Here is a 14,195-nt window from a genome sequence, read left to right as displayed (position 1 = left end):
TTTTACCCTTGTCTGTACATCTGTATGTCCCAAAATTAGTTTCAACTGATGAACTTTTGTTTCCCTCAACAAAATATCACGAAATTTATTCACATTGCTTTTTACCACAAAAAAACTGGTCAGATATGAAATTTGTTGGCATCACTTTTACCATCTAGAGTTACGCCCCTTTACAAATAAAAACATTGCTGAATTTTTCGTTTTCTTTCTCTAACTTAAGTTTGCCTCAACCAAGATGGCCGCCGAGCTGTTAACACTGTAAAAGCCAGCTCTTGCAATTTTTGCAAATTTCTTTGTTAATCAAGTGTGGATGTACAAATTTTTGTGATTTTGTGATTCATATTGGAATGATTTATCTGAAGATGGATTTATACATGTTAAAATTGTGAAATTAATGACTTTTCCTTAAAGACTTTATTATATATTATATATATATAAAGGAAAAAGAATTTCAACTTTAGATTAATACTCACACCTATTGGTCATTATGCCTGGAGGCAGTAATACTTTAAATAAAACTTCCACTAAACCTACACATAGTAAAACAGTAAGGAGTGTTCAGACTTTATTGGCAGCTAAAAAGGACAACAAAGATGAAAAAGAACCTAAGGCAAAAAGAACTCACTCTGAAGTTTCTAATGACTCAAACACTAGTCTGGATTTATTAGGTCTTATTAACTTTCAAAAAGACCTTGATGAAATAAAATTTAGCTTGAGGGATGTAACTACAAAAGAGCATTTGATTGACGTCACAAAAGATCTTGTCAAGACTTCAGACTTAGAAAATCTTGTTACTGGAATTGTAAAGAAATTGTTCAGTAAGTTTGAGTCATCACTGGAAAAAAAGTTAAATGATAAAATTACTAAAATTGAAAAAGAGATGGAAGAGAAAGCAGAGGCCTTATCTATTGAAAATGAGCACCTGAAAAAGAGACTTGATGCAATGTCCTCTCATATAACCCCTATTAAGACAGACCATCTGACTGGAGGAATGCCAATGTTAGCCCAGTCTTCAAGAAAGGCGAGAGATATAGAGCAGAGAACTACCGACCAATATCTCTGACTTGTATATGCTGCAAACTCATAGAGCACATAATCACAAGCCATATCATGAACCATGCAGATCGCCACCAAATTCTATACCCATTACAACATGGCTTTCGCTCCAAACGATCTTGTGAAACCCAGCTAATTGAATTTGTGGACGACATCACTAAAAACATGAGTGCAGGTAAACAGACAGACGTACTAATTATGGATTTCTCTAAAGCTTTCGACAAAGTTGGTCACAGTCTACTCGTCCATAAACTCGAACACTACGGAATCAGAGGAAATGTCAATAGGTGGATTGCTAGCTTCCTATCACATCGGACACAAGCAGTAGTAGTGGATGGAGAGAGCTCATCACATATTGATGTAGAATCTGGGGTACCCCAAGGCTCAGTCCTTGGGCCCTCGCTATTCCTGTTTTACATCAACGACATGCCTGATGGAATTAAATCTACTATTGGCCTATTTGCTGACGACACCATAGCCTACCTTACAATATCAAACGACAAAGATTCCAACGACCTACAAAAAGATCTAGATAAATTGGCAATATGGGAAACCAAATGGAAAATTGCCTTCCACCCAGACAAGTGCAATGTACTCACCATCAGCCGGAAAAACAACACCATTGCAACATCATACAAATTACATGGTCACACTTTAGAACCTGTCAAAAGCGCAAAATACCTAGGCTGCACATTCACGTCCGAAATGAAATGGAATGACCATGTTAACAACATCTGCAACAAAGCCAATAGAACAATCAGCTTCCTAAAACGAAACCTGAACATCGGATCAACGTCTGTAAAGGAAAGTGCGTACAAAACACTTGTTAGACCAATAACAGAATACGTCAGTCCTGTATGGGATCCATACAACAAAACAGAAATAGACCGAATAGAGATGGTCCAGAGACGTGCAGCACGTTATGTGATGAATAAACACCAAAATCACTCAAGTGTAAGCAAGATGCTAAACCACCTAGAATGGAGATCACTCTAACAAAGACGAAAAGATGCAAGACTAACCATGCTCTTTAAAATAGTAAACGAGAAAGTTGCTGTGACAAAGGAAGATCGTTTGATTCCACCTAAACGATTGTCAAGAAATATGCATGACAGAAGCTTCCAAATTCCAGCAGCATCAAATGATTACCGGAAATTTTCTTTCTTTCCACGAACCATCAAAGATTGGAACAGTCTCCCTCCAGGGGTAGTGTCAGCGCCGTCAGTCGAGGCTTTTAAAGCCTCGGTGACAAAGCTGAACTAAATTCAAACAATATGGGGGGAGGGGGGTTGGGTCTGTATGCGCACCGAAGTCATGGCAAAATATTCAATTAGTTGATTGTGGCCATTATCCGGTAGAAGTAGAAGTAGACCTAGCAGAAACAGCAAAAGTTGCCAAGATAGCCAATTTGAGCAGCAACTATAACGAACAATATTCCAGAAAAAACAATATCAAGGTGTTTAACTTTCCAAGGAGAGATAGACAAAACCTTCGCAAGGATTTCATTGAAATGGTAAAAAAGGATCTGGATGTTAGTTTAGAAGAGAGGGATGTTGTGGCAATACATAGGTTACCAGCTGTACATGAGCCAAGTCCACTTATTGTTCGCTTCTTTAATAGTGATGTGAAGAGAAGTGTTATGCGTGTTAGGAAGCAATTGAATGGGAAAGTGAAATTTGTTGATGATGTCACACAAAGAAATATGGAGCTTATTCATAGGCTAGAGAAGGGCAATCATTTTGAACAGGTTTGGTACTTTAATTGTGGTGTGTATGGTAGAACAGAATGTGGGGAACAGATAAAGTTTGGGATGTATGACGACATAAACTTTAGACTCAGACAATTTAAGTCTGGGCGTTAACATTTGTGGAAAAAATATTTCTGACAATTTTCAGTTGTAATATGAGAAAAATTTGATAAATTTAACAAAAAAAGGAAATAAGAACTCTAGAATTTGCAAAAATTGTACTATACTTCAAGTATAAAACGATGCGAGGTATCTTAGTTTTATATTTATGTTTTTATTCAGTTTTTCAACAATTACTTAAAGATAATAGTTTTCAAAAACATTTGTTTGTTTGCCTGATGAATATGTGTTCTCAATATTATGTGAATATCGATACATGTATGTACATGTATAGTGTAAATGTATTTACCTCAATATGGGGTCTCTGAAACTTTTAACAGTAAATTGTCAGGGTTTGCGAGATAGTGCAGAAAGAAAAGATGTGTTTAATTTACTGAAAACAAAATTTTTTAATATTTACTGCTTACAAGATACGCATTTTACTACTGAAATTGAGAATGCTGTCAGATCCATGTGGGGTTTTGATTGTTTTTTCTCTTCTTTTTCCTCAAATTCACGAGGAGTATCAATCATGTTTAATAATAATTTTGAATTTAAAGTGCTTAAAGAAAAAAAAGACTTGAATGGCAATTACTTAGCATTAGATGTTATAATAGATAAACAGAAACTTACACTTGTGTCATTATATGGACCTAATGTAGCACGGCTGGTAATCTACACACGCAGAACATTTGGTTCTGCAATGAAAACCGTGAGAGGATTTTCCGGTTGTGCTTGAGTGGAGTAATTGTCACCGCTTCAAAAGGCATGTACATTTCTAAATCTCAATTTTCTTATTCAACTGATCAAAATATTGAAATTCGGAGAATGCTATGCTGTGGTGAATACTTTAACGAAGAGATACATGTATCATTTACTGTTGTATGTAGAGTTGAACTCCTACAAAATCAGTTGTCCCACAAGGAATTGCCTAAAAAAGTGACATTTCAATTTTGAAATGGTTCTATTTACAGACCTACAAGTTCAAATTAGTTTTTTTTTTCGAGCAGTGGGTATGAATGTTGTTTTTGGCGGCGTGTGCGCTGTCCGGTGTTGTTAGACGTCTTAATAATTCCCAAAACTACATTTTTCATTAAGTCATGCGTGAGGGGATCGGTTCTGATTGAGGACATCGTGAATGCGTGAGGGGAAGTACAAACAAATTTTTTTAATCTTTGTGTAGACAGTCCTGGTTTTTATGATCAGATTATGAATGTTATTGAAGATTTTGGAAATGAAAGTTACATACTTTGTGGTGACTTTAATTTAGTATTAGATCCATGTATTGATTACTGTAATTATTTACATGTTAATAATCCCAATGCCAGAGATAAAGTTCTAGAAATTATAGATCACTGGTCCCTTGTGGACCCCTTCAGAGAACTGTTTCCTGATCTTAACAGATACACTTGGAGAAAAAAATCACCATTCAAACAAGCACGTCTTGATTTTTTTCTTATTCCAGACTGTATGTTGACAAATTTAATAAACTGTAAAATTGAACTTAGTTATCGTTCAGATCATTCCATGGTAGTTTTAGAATTTGAATTTAATCCTTTTGTTCGAGGTAAAGGACTTTGGAAATTCAATAATTCATTACTTTATGATATTGAATACATAAATATTGTTAAAGATAAGATTTTAGATGTTAAAAAACAGTATGGTGCATTGGTTTATAATTTTGAAAATATACATAAGATTAGTAATGATGATCTCCATTTTACAGTAAATAGTCAATTGTTTCTTGAAACTTTGTTGTTAGAAATTAGAGGTAAAACCATATCTTATTCAAGCTATAAGAAAAAACAAAGGGATAAAAAGGAAAAAGATCTATTATGTGATATTGAAATATTAGAAGCTAAACTGGAAGAAAATTTATTACATAGCTTAGAAATTAAAAAACAAGAATTAGAAAGTATAAGAAAAGAAAAGATTAGAGGTAAATTTATACGCTCTAGAGTGCAGTGGATTGAAGAAGGTGAAAAACCTACAAAGTATTTTTGCGGTCTTGAATCAAAAAATTTTACAAGCAAAATAATTCCCAAAGTCGAAAAAGATGATGGGAAAATTATTACAAACCAATTTGATATTTTAAAGGAGACAAAATACTTTTATGAAAATTTATACAAAAATAAGGATACTATTGGCAATGGGTGTAAACTGAGTGATTTAGAAAGAGATTTGAAAGATTTAAATTTTAATAAATTATCTGTGGATGAACAGTTGAATTTAGAAGGGGAGATAACTACTAATGAAGCAAGCATTACTTTACAGAAAATGAATAATAATAAATCACCAGGGTCAGATGGTTTTTCAACAGATTTTTTTAAGTTTTTCTGGAAGGATTTGAAATCTTTTGTTGTTAAATCTTTAAATTATGGGTCAAATTTGGGACATTTATCAGTGACTCAAAGACAGGGAATCATTACATGCTTACTAAAATACAATAAACCAAGACCTATCTCCTTGCTTAATACTGTATACAAAATTGGTTCAGGGGTTATTGCTAGTAGATTTAAAAAAGTTTTAGACAAACTGATTGATTTAGATCAAACTGGCTTTATTAGTGGGCGTTTTATTGGGGATAACATCAGATTGATTTATGATCTTTTACAATATACAGATGAACATAACATTCCAGGTTGCTTTTAATTGATTTTGAAAAAGCATTTGATTCTCTATCTTGGGACTTTTTGTTGTCAGTATCGCAATTTTTTAATTTTGGTGAATCTATTATCAACTGGGTTAAAGTATTTTATAATAATATCTCATCTGCAGTCATTCAGGGAGGAAATCTTTCAGACTTTTTTCAAATAGGACGTGGCTGTAGACAAGGGGATCCCTTATCACCCTACCTTTTTATACTTTGTGCAGAAATTTTGGCAATTAGAATACGGGGGAATAAAAATATTACTGGCATAACTGTGACTAGGATAGAACATAAGTTATCACAGTTTGCAGATGATACTTCACTTATTTTAGATGGAAGTGAACAGTCCTTAAATCAAACTTTAAATGAATTAGATTGGTATGCAAACCTCTCTGGGCTAAATATAAACTTTTCTAAAACACAGGTAGTTTGGATTGGGAGTAAAAGATACTGTAGTGACAAACTTTGTCCAAACAGAAATTTATCCTGGGGTGCAACATCTTTTAAGTTATTGGGTATTAATTTTGACGTAGATCTTGATAAAATTATTAACATCAATTATAATGAGAGAGTTTTGCAGATAAAAAATCTAATCAAAATATGGTCAAAAAGAAATCTTACAGTAATTGGGAAAATTACAGTTGTAATAACTCTGATTTTACCTGTCCTTAATCACCTTATAATTACATTGCCAAACCCAAATCAAGAAATTGTGAAAAAGATTAATGAGCTTATTTTTACATTTATTTGGAATTCACCTGTTCATAGAGTCGAGAAGGAGCTGTTACAAAAGGATTACAGTGAAGGTGGATTGAAAATGATCAATCTTAATTCCTTCATCATAGCACTCAAATCTACATGGGTTAGAAAACTTTTTCAATCTAATAATAAATGGAAAAATGTTTTATTTTCCATAATAAATCAAGAAAAATTATTTAAGTTTGGAAATGGTTATTTGTCAAACATTAAAGTAAAGATGAAAAATAAATTTTGGCAGGACGTATTCCATGCATGGGACATTATTGTTGATAAAGAAGAAAAGAATATGTGGGAATATTTTTTGTCAAGCCCATTGTGGATGAATACTTGTATAAAAATAGAAAATAAACCTGTATTTTATAAAAACTGGTTGAATAAAGGTATATTTTTCATTAATGACATTGTATCAGATGCTGGAAATATTCTCAGTTTGGAACAGTTAGAAGAAATATTTAAAATTGATAGAAATGTTATGAAATATAACAACATAATTTCGGCTGTAAAGAATGCAAGAAAAGGCTATGTTTTTGATAATTATAAACTAGTCACCCCTTTTATTCCTTCATTTGCCAAGATTTTTTTTAAAAGCTCAAGGGGAACAAAAGACATGTATTCACTATTAATTAAAAATAGTTTCAACGGGTCAGAAAAAATGGGATCAAATTGTAAAAGTAGATGAAGATGAATGGAAATTAATTTTCAAATTACCTTTTAAAGTCACAAAAAATACCAAACTACAGTGGTTACAATATAGAATAAATCAGCATATTTTAGGTACAAATAAGTTTTTGAATAAAATTAATGTCATTGACAACCCAAATTGTATTTTTTGTCAAGAAGAAGTAGAAACTATTGTACATTTATTTTGGAATTGTGAGATTGTTCAAACATTCATTGATGAAATTGACTCCTGGTTTTTGTCAAATGGTATAAGTGTTCCATTTACCTTAAAATATTTTTTATTTGGGGATATTACAAAATCATTTAGGGGGAATGCTGCAAATTTGATATATATGCAGATAAAACAATATATTTTCAACTGCAAATATTTTAAGAACGCTTTGACAATGCAGGCAGTGCAAAGTAAATTAAAATCTTTATACAGCACTGAAAAAATAATTGCTGTTAAAAATAAAAGAGTAGATATTTTTGACAAAAGTTGGAATGCTTTTGCTATTCTTTTCGATGAATGATCAGATATTTTTTTTACATTGTATATGTGTACATAAATTAGTAGAAAGAAAATTGTCATATTATGATATATTGTCTATTACATGAGAAAGAACTACATAATTCATCTCTGCAAATAAAGAACCAAAAACAAACAAAAAACTTTTAACTTCCTTTAAATTTAATATTTATCTTTCAATTATCTATAATTTTGATTCTTTCTTTTGTTTTTTGTTTTTTATAATGAATTTTCTTTATTGTAACAAATAGATTAGCACAACATGTATGAACAAAGGTATACAGAATGACATTTTCACACAAAGGAAGTATTAAATAATAAAACAACAATTGAATAAATATGATGGTGCTATAATAGGTTGAAAATCAATAAATATCTTTTCTCTAATTTTCGAGCTATTTTCACACTTCTCAACCGGTGTGAGAAAAATATTTCTCGTCTCTAGAGAGAAATTTGTTCTCAGCAATTGATTGGATAATCAAAGTTCGTGACCTGTCGGAACTACTTTTTCAAGGTTAACAAGAATTCTCGGCCTTCTTCGATAAACATCTTAGTAACGTGTAAACAAACTATCGAGAACTCGTCGTCTGCAATTTTCATTATAAGAAAGAAATGTCGCTCAACGAAAACTTGACAAGGGGACAAAAAGTCAGACTTGTAGGGGGGCAAATGGGAGTTATAAAAGGTAAAACAGACAACTTTGGGTTTCCGTTGTGGGAAATTCAGCTAGAAGGTGGTAAACTTGTAACTGAGGCCAGATACAGGTTTGACATTATTTCTGAGCCTGACAGAACAGTCACACACCCATTAGAACATGACTCCCCACCACATGTTCCTGATGGACTCCTGTATCTGTTTGAGCCAGAGTTGAATGAAGTTGATAAAACGCCAAATGAAGCTCCTGTAAATGTGTCAGCACCACCTCAAGCACCTACACAAAAGCCTAGTTCAAAAGCATCAAAACCAAGACAGTTTGTTCCAGTTGATGAATCAACTGTAGAACAATTTGTTAAAGATCAGGAAAATCAAGGCACTGCCAGAAAAAATATAAGTGATATGCGCACACTTACACAGTTCCTACAACAGAAAAATGAAAAAAGAGAAATTTATAAAATTCCACCTGAAGAATTAAACAGTCTTTTATGTCAGTACTTTTTCTCTGTGAGAAAAACTGATGGAGAAGAGTATGAGCCATCCTCACTACGTGGAATGATGTGTTCATTTGATAGAATACTGAGGAGCAATGATTATGGCTATGAATTAAGTAAAAGTGTAGAATTTGCTAAAACCAGAGATGTTCTTACGGCAAAACAGATAGCGTTAAAAAAAATGGGTAAAGGAAATGGTGATAAAAGAGCTGAAACACTCACTGATGATGACATTGAAGCAATGTTTAAAACTGGGCAGCTGGGCTTGTCCAATCCTACAACTCTATTGCACACTCTCTGGTTTTTTAACACAATATATTTTGGCCTACGTGGTGTAACTGAACATTATCAGATGACATGGGGGGATGTCCAACTATGTAAAGACTCTAAAAGTCAGGAATACTTGCAAATGAACGAGAGAAATACTAAAACAAGAACTGGAGCAAATCTGAAAAACACAAGAGAAATTCCTCAAAGGGCCTGGGCCACAACTGATCAAACAAAATGTCCTGTAGCTGCATACAAGCTTTACAAGTCAAAAAGACCTACAAAATATAGTAAGCCTGAAGATCCCTTCTACATTCAGGAGAACAACAACCCTGACAAGTCAGCCCTTTGGTTTAAGGCACAAAGAATTGGTATCAATAAATTAGGAAAATTCATGAAGAAAATGGCTTTAAATACAGGTAATAAAATATTGTAAACAGGTACATTTACTTGTTATTAATGTATATATTGATTCATACACTGCAACAAGTGTATTACAATATTTCTCCACTCGAGACAGTTAAATTTTATTATTTAAAGAGCGAGGCTTGCCGAGCTTTTTAAATAATTAAATTTAACTGTCGAGAGTGGAGAAATATTGTAATACACGAGTTATAACTTATAGTGTCGAAATTAGTTTGTTTAATGATTTGTATCATTCTTTTTCAAAGATTTTTAGAAACTTGTGTTCCTTTAATATATGCAATGTCATCAGGCAAGGTCGCCTTTTTTCCCCCACGTCACAATATGAAAATTCTGAAAAAAACAAAACATGATGACGTCATAATCAATTTTGATTTAGAACAGATATTTTACTAGTGGTGAAAAATAGTTTACTCACACCACTCAAGAAATGTGCAGGTTTTCCCAAATTCATTGATTGGAGAAAGATTTGAGAAACCTATTTGTCAACAGTGACAGATAACTGTTTAATCTGTTTCTTTTATAAATCAGTTTAGTTTTGAAATTAAAAAAAAAATGAAAGTCATCATTGAGTATTTACCAATATGAAGGTAGAACTGTGAACAACATGTTGATAATTAAAATTTCAACAATGGTCAAATTAAGTTACTTGTACATTTTTATTCAAATTTAAGCAAGAGTAAATAGACACATTTTGACTCTACATGTAAACTCCAAGTCCAGGAATCGAACCCAGATCCCTCATCTGTAGATGAGTGTACTGACCATTGTACTAACAAGGATAGTTTAAATACATGTACATGTAGAATAATCTGTGTCAAATACTCAATACTTTGGTTGATATGTTTCCCCCCTTTTTTTATAAAAAATTCTCGATATATCCAGAAAATTCATCAACCCTGCCGTCTTAAAATTTTGTTTAAGGTTGATAAAAATCCAAAATAAACTCTATTCTTTAACCTAAAAAAAAAGATTACATGTTAGTTTTAACGCAAGCATAAAACATTTGTACATGCCACAAAGACACATATTACGTGTTATATTTCTCCACGAGAGACAGTTAAATTTTAAAATTTAAAATGCAAGGCGTGCCAAGATTTTGAATATATTTAAAATTTAACTGTCAAGACTGGAGAAATATAATACACGAGATATTCCTTTTGAGAGATTTGCTGAAAGTTGTGCTCTTTATTGGTACAATGTACATGCATAGGAAGATATGGTATGAGTGCCAATGAGATATAGATTTCACAACTGCATCAAGACTGTATTACAATATTTCTCCACTCAAACAGTTAAATTTTTAAATTCACCTAGTTTCCTGATGTCACAATAGAAAATTCAGAAGAAAGCAAAAAAAATTGATGTCATAATTGAAATTCAACCAATCATTTGCTGAGAACAAGAACAAATTTCTCTCTAGAGACGAGAAATATTTTTCTCACACCGGTCGAGAAAGGTGAAAATAGCACGAAAACTAGAGAAACAACTCTCAATCCAATTACAATTTATAAAAGTAAACCATTACAGGTCAAGGTACAGCCTTCATTATGTAGCCTTGGATAACACAAGCTATAAAGAGCCCAAATTTAAAGTGTAAATTCATTCAAACGGGTAAACCAATGGTCTTTTATAAAAACAAGTGAAACAAGCAACATGTATAAATTGCATAAACAAACAACAACTACTGTTGTGTTCATCAGATTCCTGACTTAGGACAGGTGCAAACATTTGCAGAGGGATTAAATGTTTTAATGGTACCAAACCTTCTCCCTTTTACTGACACAAAACTGAATAGTATAACATCACAACATAGAAAAACACACAATAAAATATCAATTTGAAGGCATACATGTAAGTGACGTCATCATGGTTGTCTTTTTTTATGACGTCACAATAGGAAATTCAGAAGAAATCAAGAAAATTTGATACCATATTTGAATTTCCCCATATAAACACTGTACATGTGTATAACCAGCATGTTCTTTTAATCACTGCTTTTAATTATTAATACTGTACATATACTTGTAGGTATTATTAAAGAACACAATCAAAATGATGAGAACCAACCTCTAGATGACAATACAAACAGGCGCCTAACCAACCATTCAGCTAGAAGGTTTATGCTTCAGAAGCTTGACGATGAGGGAATTGAACATAATCGTATCAAACAGGTTATTAATCATAAAAATATTACTACAACACCACTTGACTACATTAATTACAGTTTTCATCCACTCAATTTTTGTCATGATTGAATTTTGAACAATCATCTGATAAGAAAATTTTGTAACTGGAGATATGAAAATATAGATTTCACAGAGTGTTACGAAATTCTCCACTCGAGACAGTTAACGTTAAATTTTACAATTTAAAACACAAGGCTTGCTGAGCTTTTCAATATTAAAAATTTAACTGTTGAAAGTGGAAACACATATCGGTGGAATTTGTTTCTCTAATTTTATCAAAGATTAAATTCATTGATTCATTGTTAGTTGCTTTACGCCACACAGCTGACGCCGCATTAGCACAAAAAGGCTATATAACGGCAAAATTTGAACCATTGAAATTCAATCAATCACTTGCCAAGAACAGATTTTTCACTAGTGAGGAGAAATATTTTTTCTCACACCGGTCAGGAAATGTAAAAATAGCACAAAAATTGAAGAAATCCTTTTTAAAATTGTCGGATTATTTATTTTTTATTTGTGGATCTCATTAGGGTCTAAGTGCAACCCTGAATTGCTAACTCTTTGAGAGCATGACACATGTTAGTCAAATTATTGTACTGTACTGTGTTAGGAAGTCTAGGGGGACACTAGTCCAAATAATTATGACGTCTTGAAAGGCTATTTTTTTATAATTTTTTGGACGTCGTACATCAATGTACAGCGTCCCAAAAAAAATATTAAAAAATAGCCTAACGAGACGTCATAATTATTTGGACTAGGGGGGACACAAGAATTTACAAAAAATGAGAATTGCTTACAAAGTTACATACATAGTGTAAGCGGATACAGGAATTTGACAAAACAGTAAGTTGGATCCAGGATCAGAACCCCTCAATCTGTCAATGAGACACCCTTATTTAATATTTCACAATTCTAAATTCTAGTCCACCTTTACTTCTTCCTCAGATCCACACTATTTCACAAAAATTCACATATGGTTCATACTAGAAAGTTTATGATTTTTTTACTGATTTTTTAGATATCTGGACACAAAAACATACAGAGTATCACCACTTACTCAAAACTGAACCCTCAGAAACATAAACAGATAGCCCAATGCATCTTAGGTAACCAGGATCATGAGGCTGAAAATGAACAACAAATACAGTCTTCACAGACAACGAGGACGGTTACGATGGGACGTCAATGCATCTTAGGTAACCAGGATGAAAATGAGCAACAAATACAGTCTTCGCAGACAACGAGGACGGTTACGATGGGACGTCAAGCAGTTCATCAAACAGAGACACAACTCGTGGTTGGGCAAAGCCAAAGTCACGATGCACCGCGTTCAGGAATGAACTATATCTTTGGGGCACCTATTTATGGAGGGACATTTAATATCAATATTAACAATACATCACCATCAGTTCAGCCTCCTCAGAAGAAACGCCGATTTGTTATCGAGAGTGACAGTTCACAAGATGAATAAACTACTGTGGTCAGCCGTTTTGAACTTCATTCATTCTCCTCGTGTTTATTTCAGTGAGCGGTGAACTTCATTCTACGCGAAAAAAGTTCTTTTTTCTTATCAACGTTCAATTGATAAAAACTATTTTAATGTTCTTTTTGTGATTAAATATGAATATGTTGGAATTCAAATTGAATTGGATTGTGGTTTTTTTAGATAATACTTGAAATTAAACAAAAGACTTATGTGCGTATAAATATGCTGGCGCGTAACACCGGATGACGTAGTTTAAGGCATGGTTGGGAGAATTTATTTTTTTATGAAACTAAAATAGGTTTTTTGGTCATTAGAGAAACAGATTCTTACATTGTTAGCAGTGGATTATCGTGTTTCTCCAATCTCGATAGTTAAATTATGAAATTTTAAGTCCTCGCCAAGGCTCAGACTTAAAATTTCATAATTTAACTATCTCGATTGGAGAAACACGATAATCCACTGCTAACAATGTAAGAATCTATATATAACATTGAAATCTTATGTGTTCTTGCAAAATACATAAGTAGTGTTTCAAGCAAATTTTAACATTTATTATTTATTCTATGATAGGGGCCCAGGGACTCCAGTATTTGTTATATTCCTCTACAGAGAGGTTTTTAAATGAAATGTATTTTTCTAAGTTCAAGTGTTCCTTTAAATAGTTTTTTAAAGCATTTAGGTTTGGCAAAACTTCTTGTAATTTTGTTCTGTAAATGTAGTATTTTGAAAGTAGAATAATCTTATTTTTAACAAAATTCAATTTAACATTTTCGTAGATACCAAATAAAATAATCATAATATTCAAAGGCAGTTCAATACTTGTCATTTCAAAAATCCAGATGTTAAGTGCATGCCAGAGACTGGCAACCATCGGACAGCTCCAAAATAAATGTTCTATGGTCTCTGGTCCTTCTTTACAAAATGTACATATGTTACTGCTATTTATTTTCATCTTGTAAAGTAGTGAATTAGTTCCCAAAATTCTATGGATAGTTCTATATTGGAACCAGCAAAGCTTAGTGCTTTTACTATATTTTGTACACGAAGTGTGTATTTTTTTCCAGTTAATACCAGTCATATTAAGATGGTTCTCCCATTTTTCCTTTGCAGCAAATGTAACATATTTTTCATTCAATACTTTGTACATTTCCCTTGAACCTTTTTTTGATTCAAAAAAGA

General features: G+C 32.7%; 2 protein-coding genes across 2 annotated transcripts in view; both read left to right on the top strand.

Annotated features, from left to right (window-relative positions):
- Positions 1-14,195, top strand: part of LOC139487465 (protein PF3D7_1417600-like) — a 98,103-nt gene that overhangs the window by 23,410 nt on the left and 60,498 nt on the right. The gene's annotated exons all lie outside the window — the stretch shown is intronic.
- Positions 7,874-13,176, top strand: LOC139487441 (uncharacterized protein KIAA1958 homolog). Its single transcript, XM_071272224.1, has 3 exons — positions 7,874-9,334; positions 11,370-11,512; positions 12,549-13,176. Exons 1-3 carry the CDS (start codon positions 8,113-8,115, stop codon positions 12,999-13,001), a joined length of 1,818 nt encoding a protein of 605 aa, XP_071128325.1. The 5' UTR covers positions 7,874-8,112; the 3' UTR covers positions 13,002-13,176.

Source organism: Mytilus edulis, chromosome 9, assembly GCF_963676685.1.
Source record: "Mytilus edulis chromosome 9, xbMytEdul2.2, whole genome shotgun sequence".
NCBI lineage: Eukaryota > Metazoa > Mollusca > Bivalvia > Mytilida > Mytilidae > Mytilus > Mytilus edulis.
Note: the sequence above shows the minus strand (reverse complement) of the source record. Positions and strands in the feature narration are given on the sequence as shown.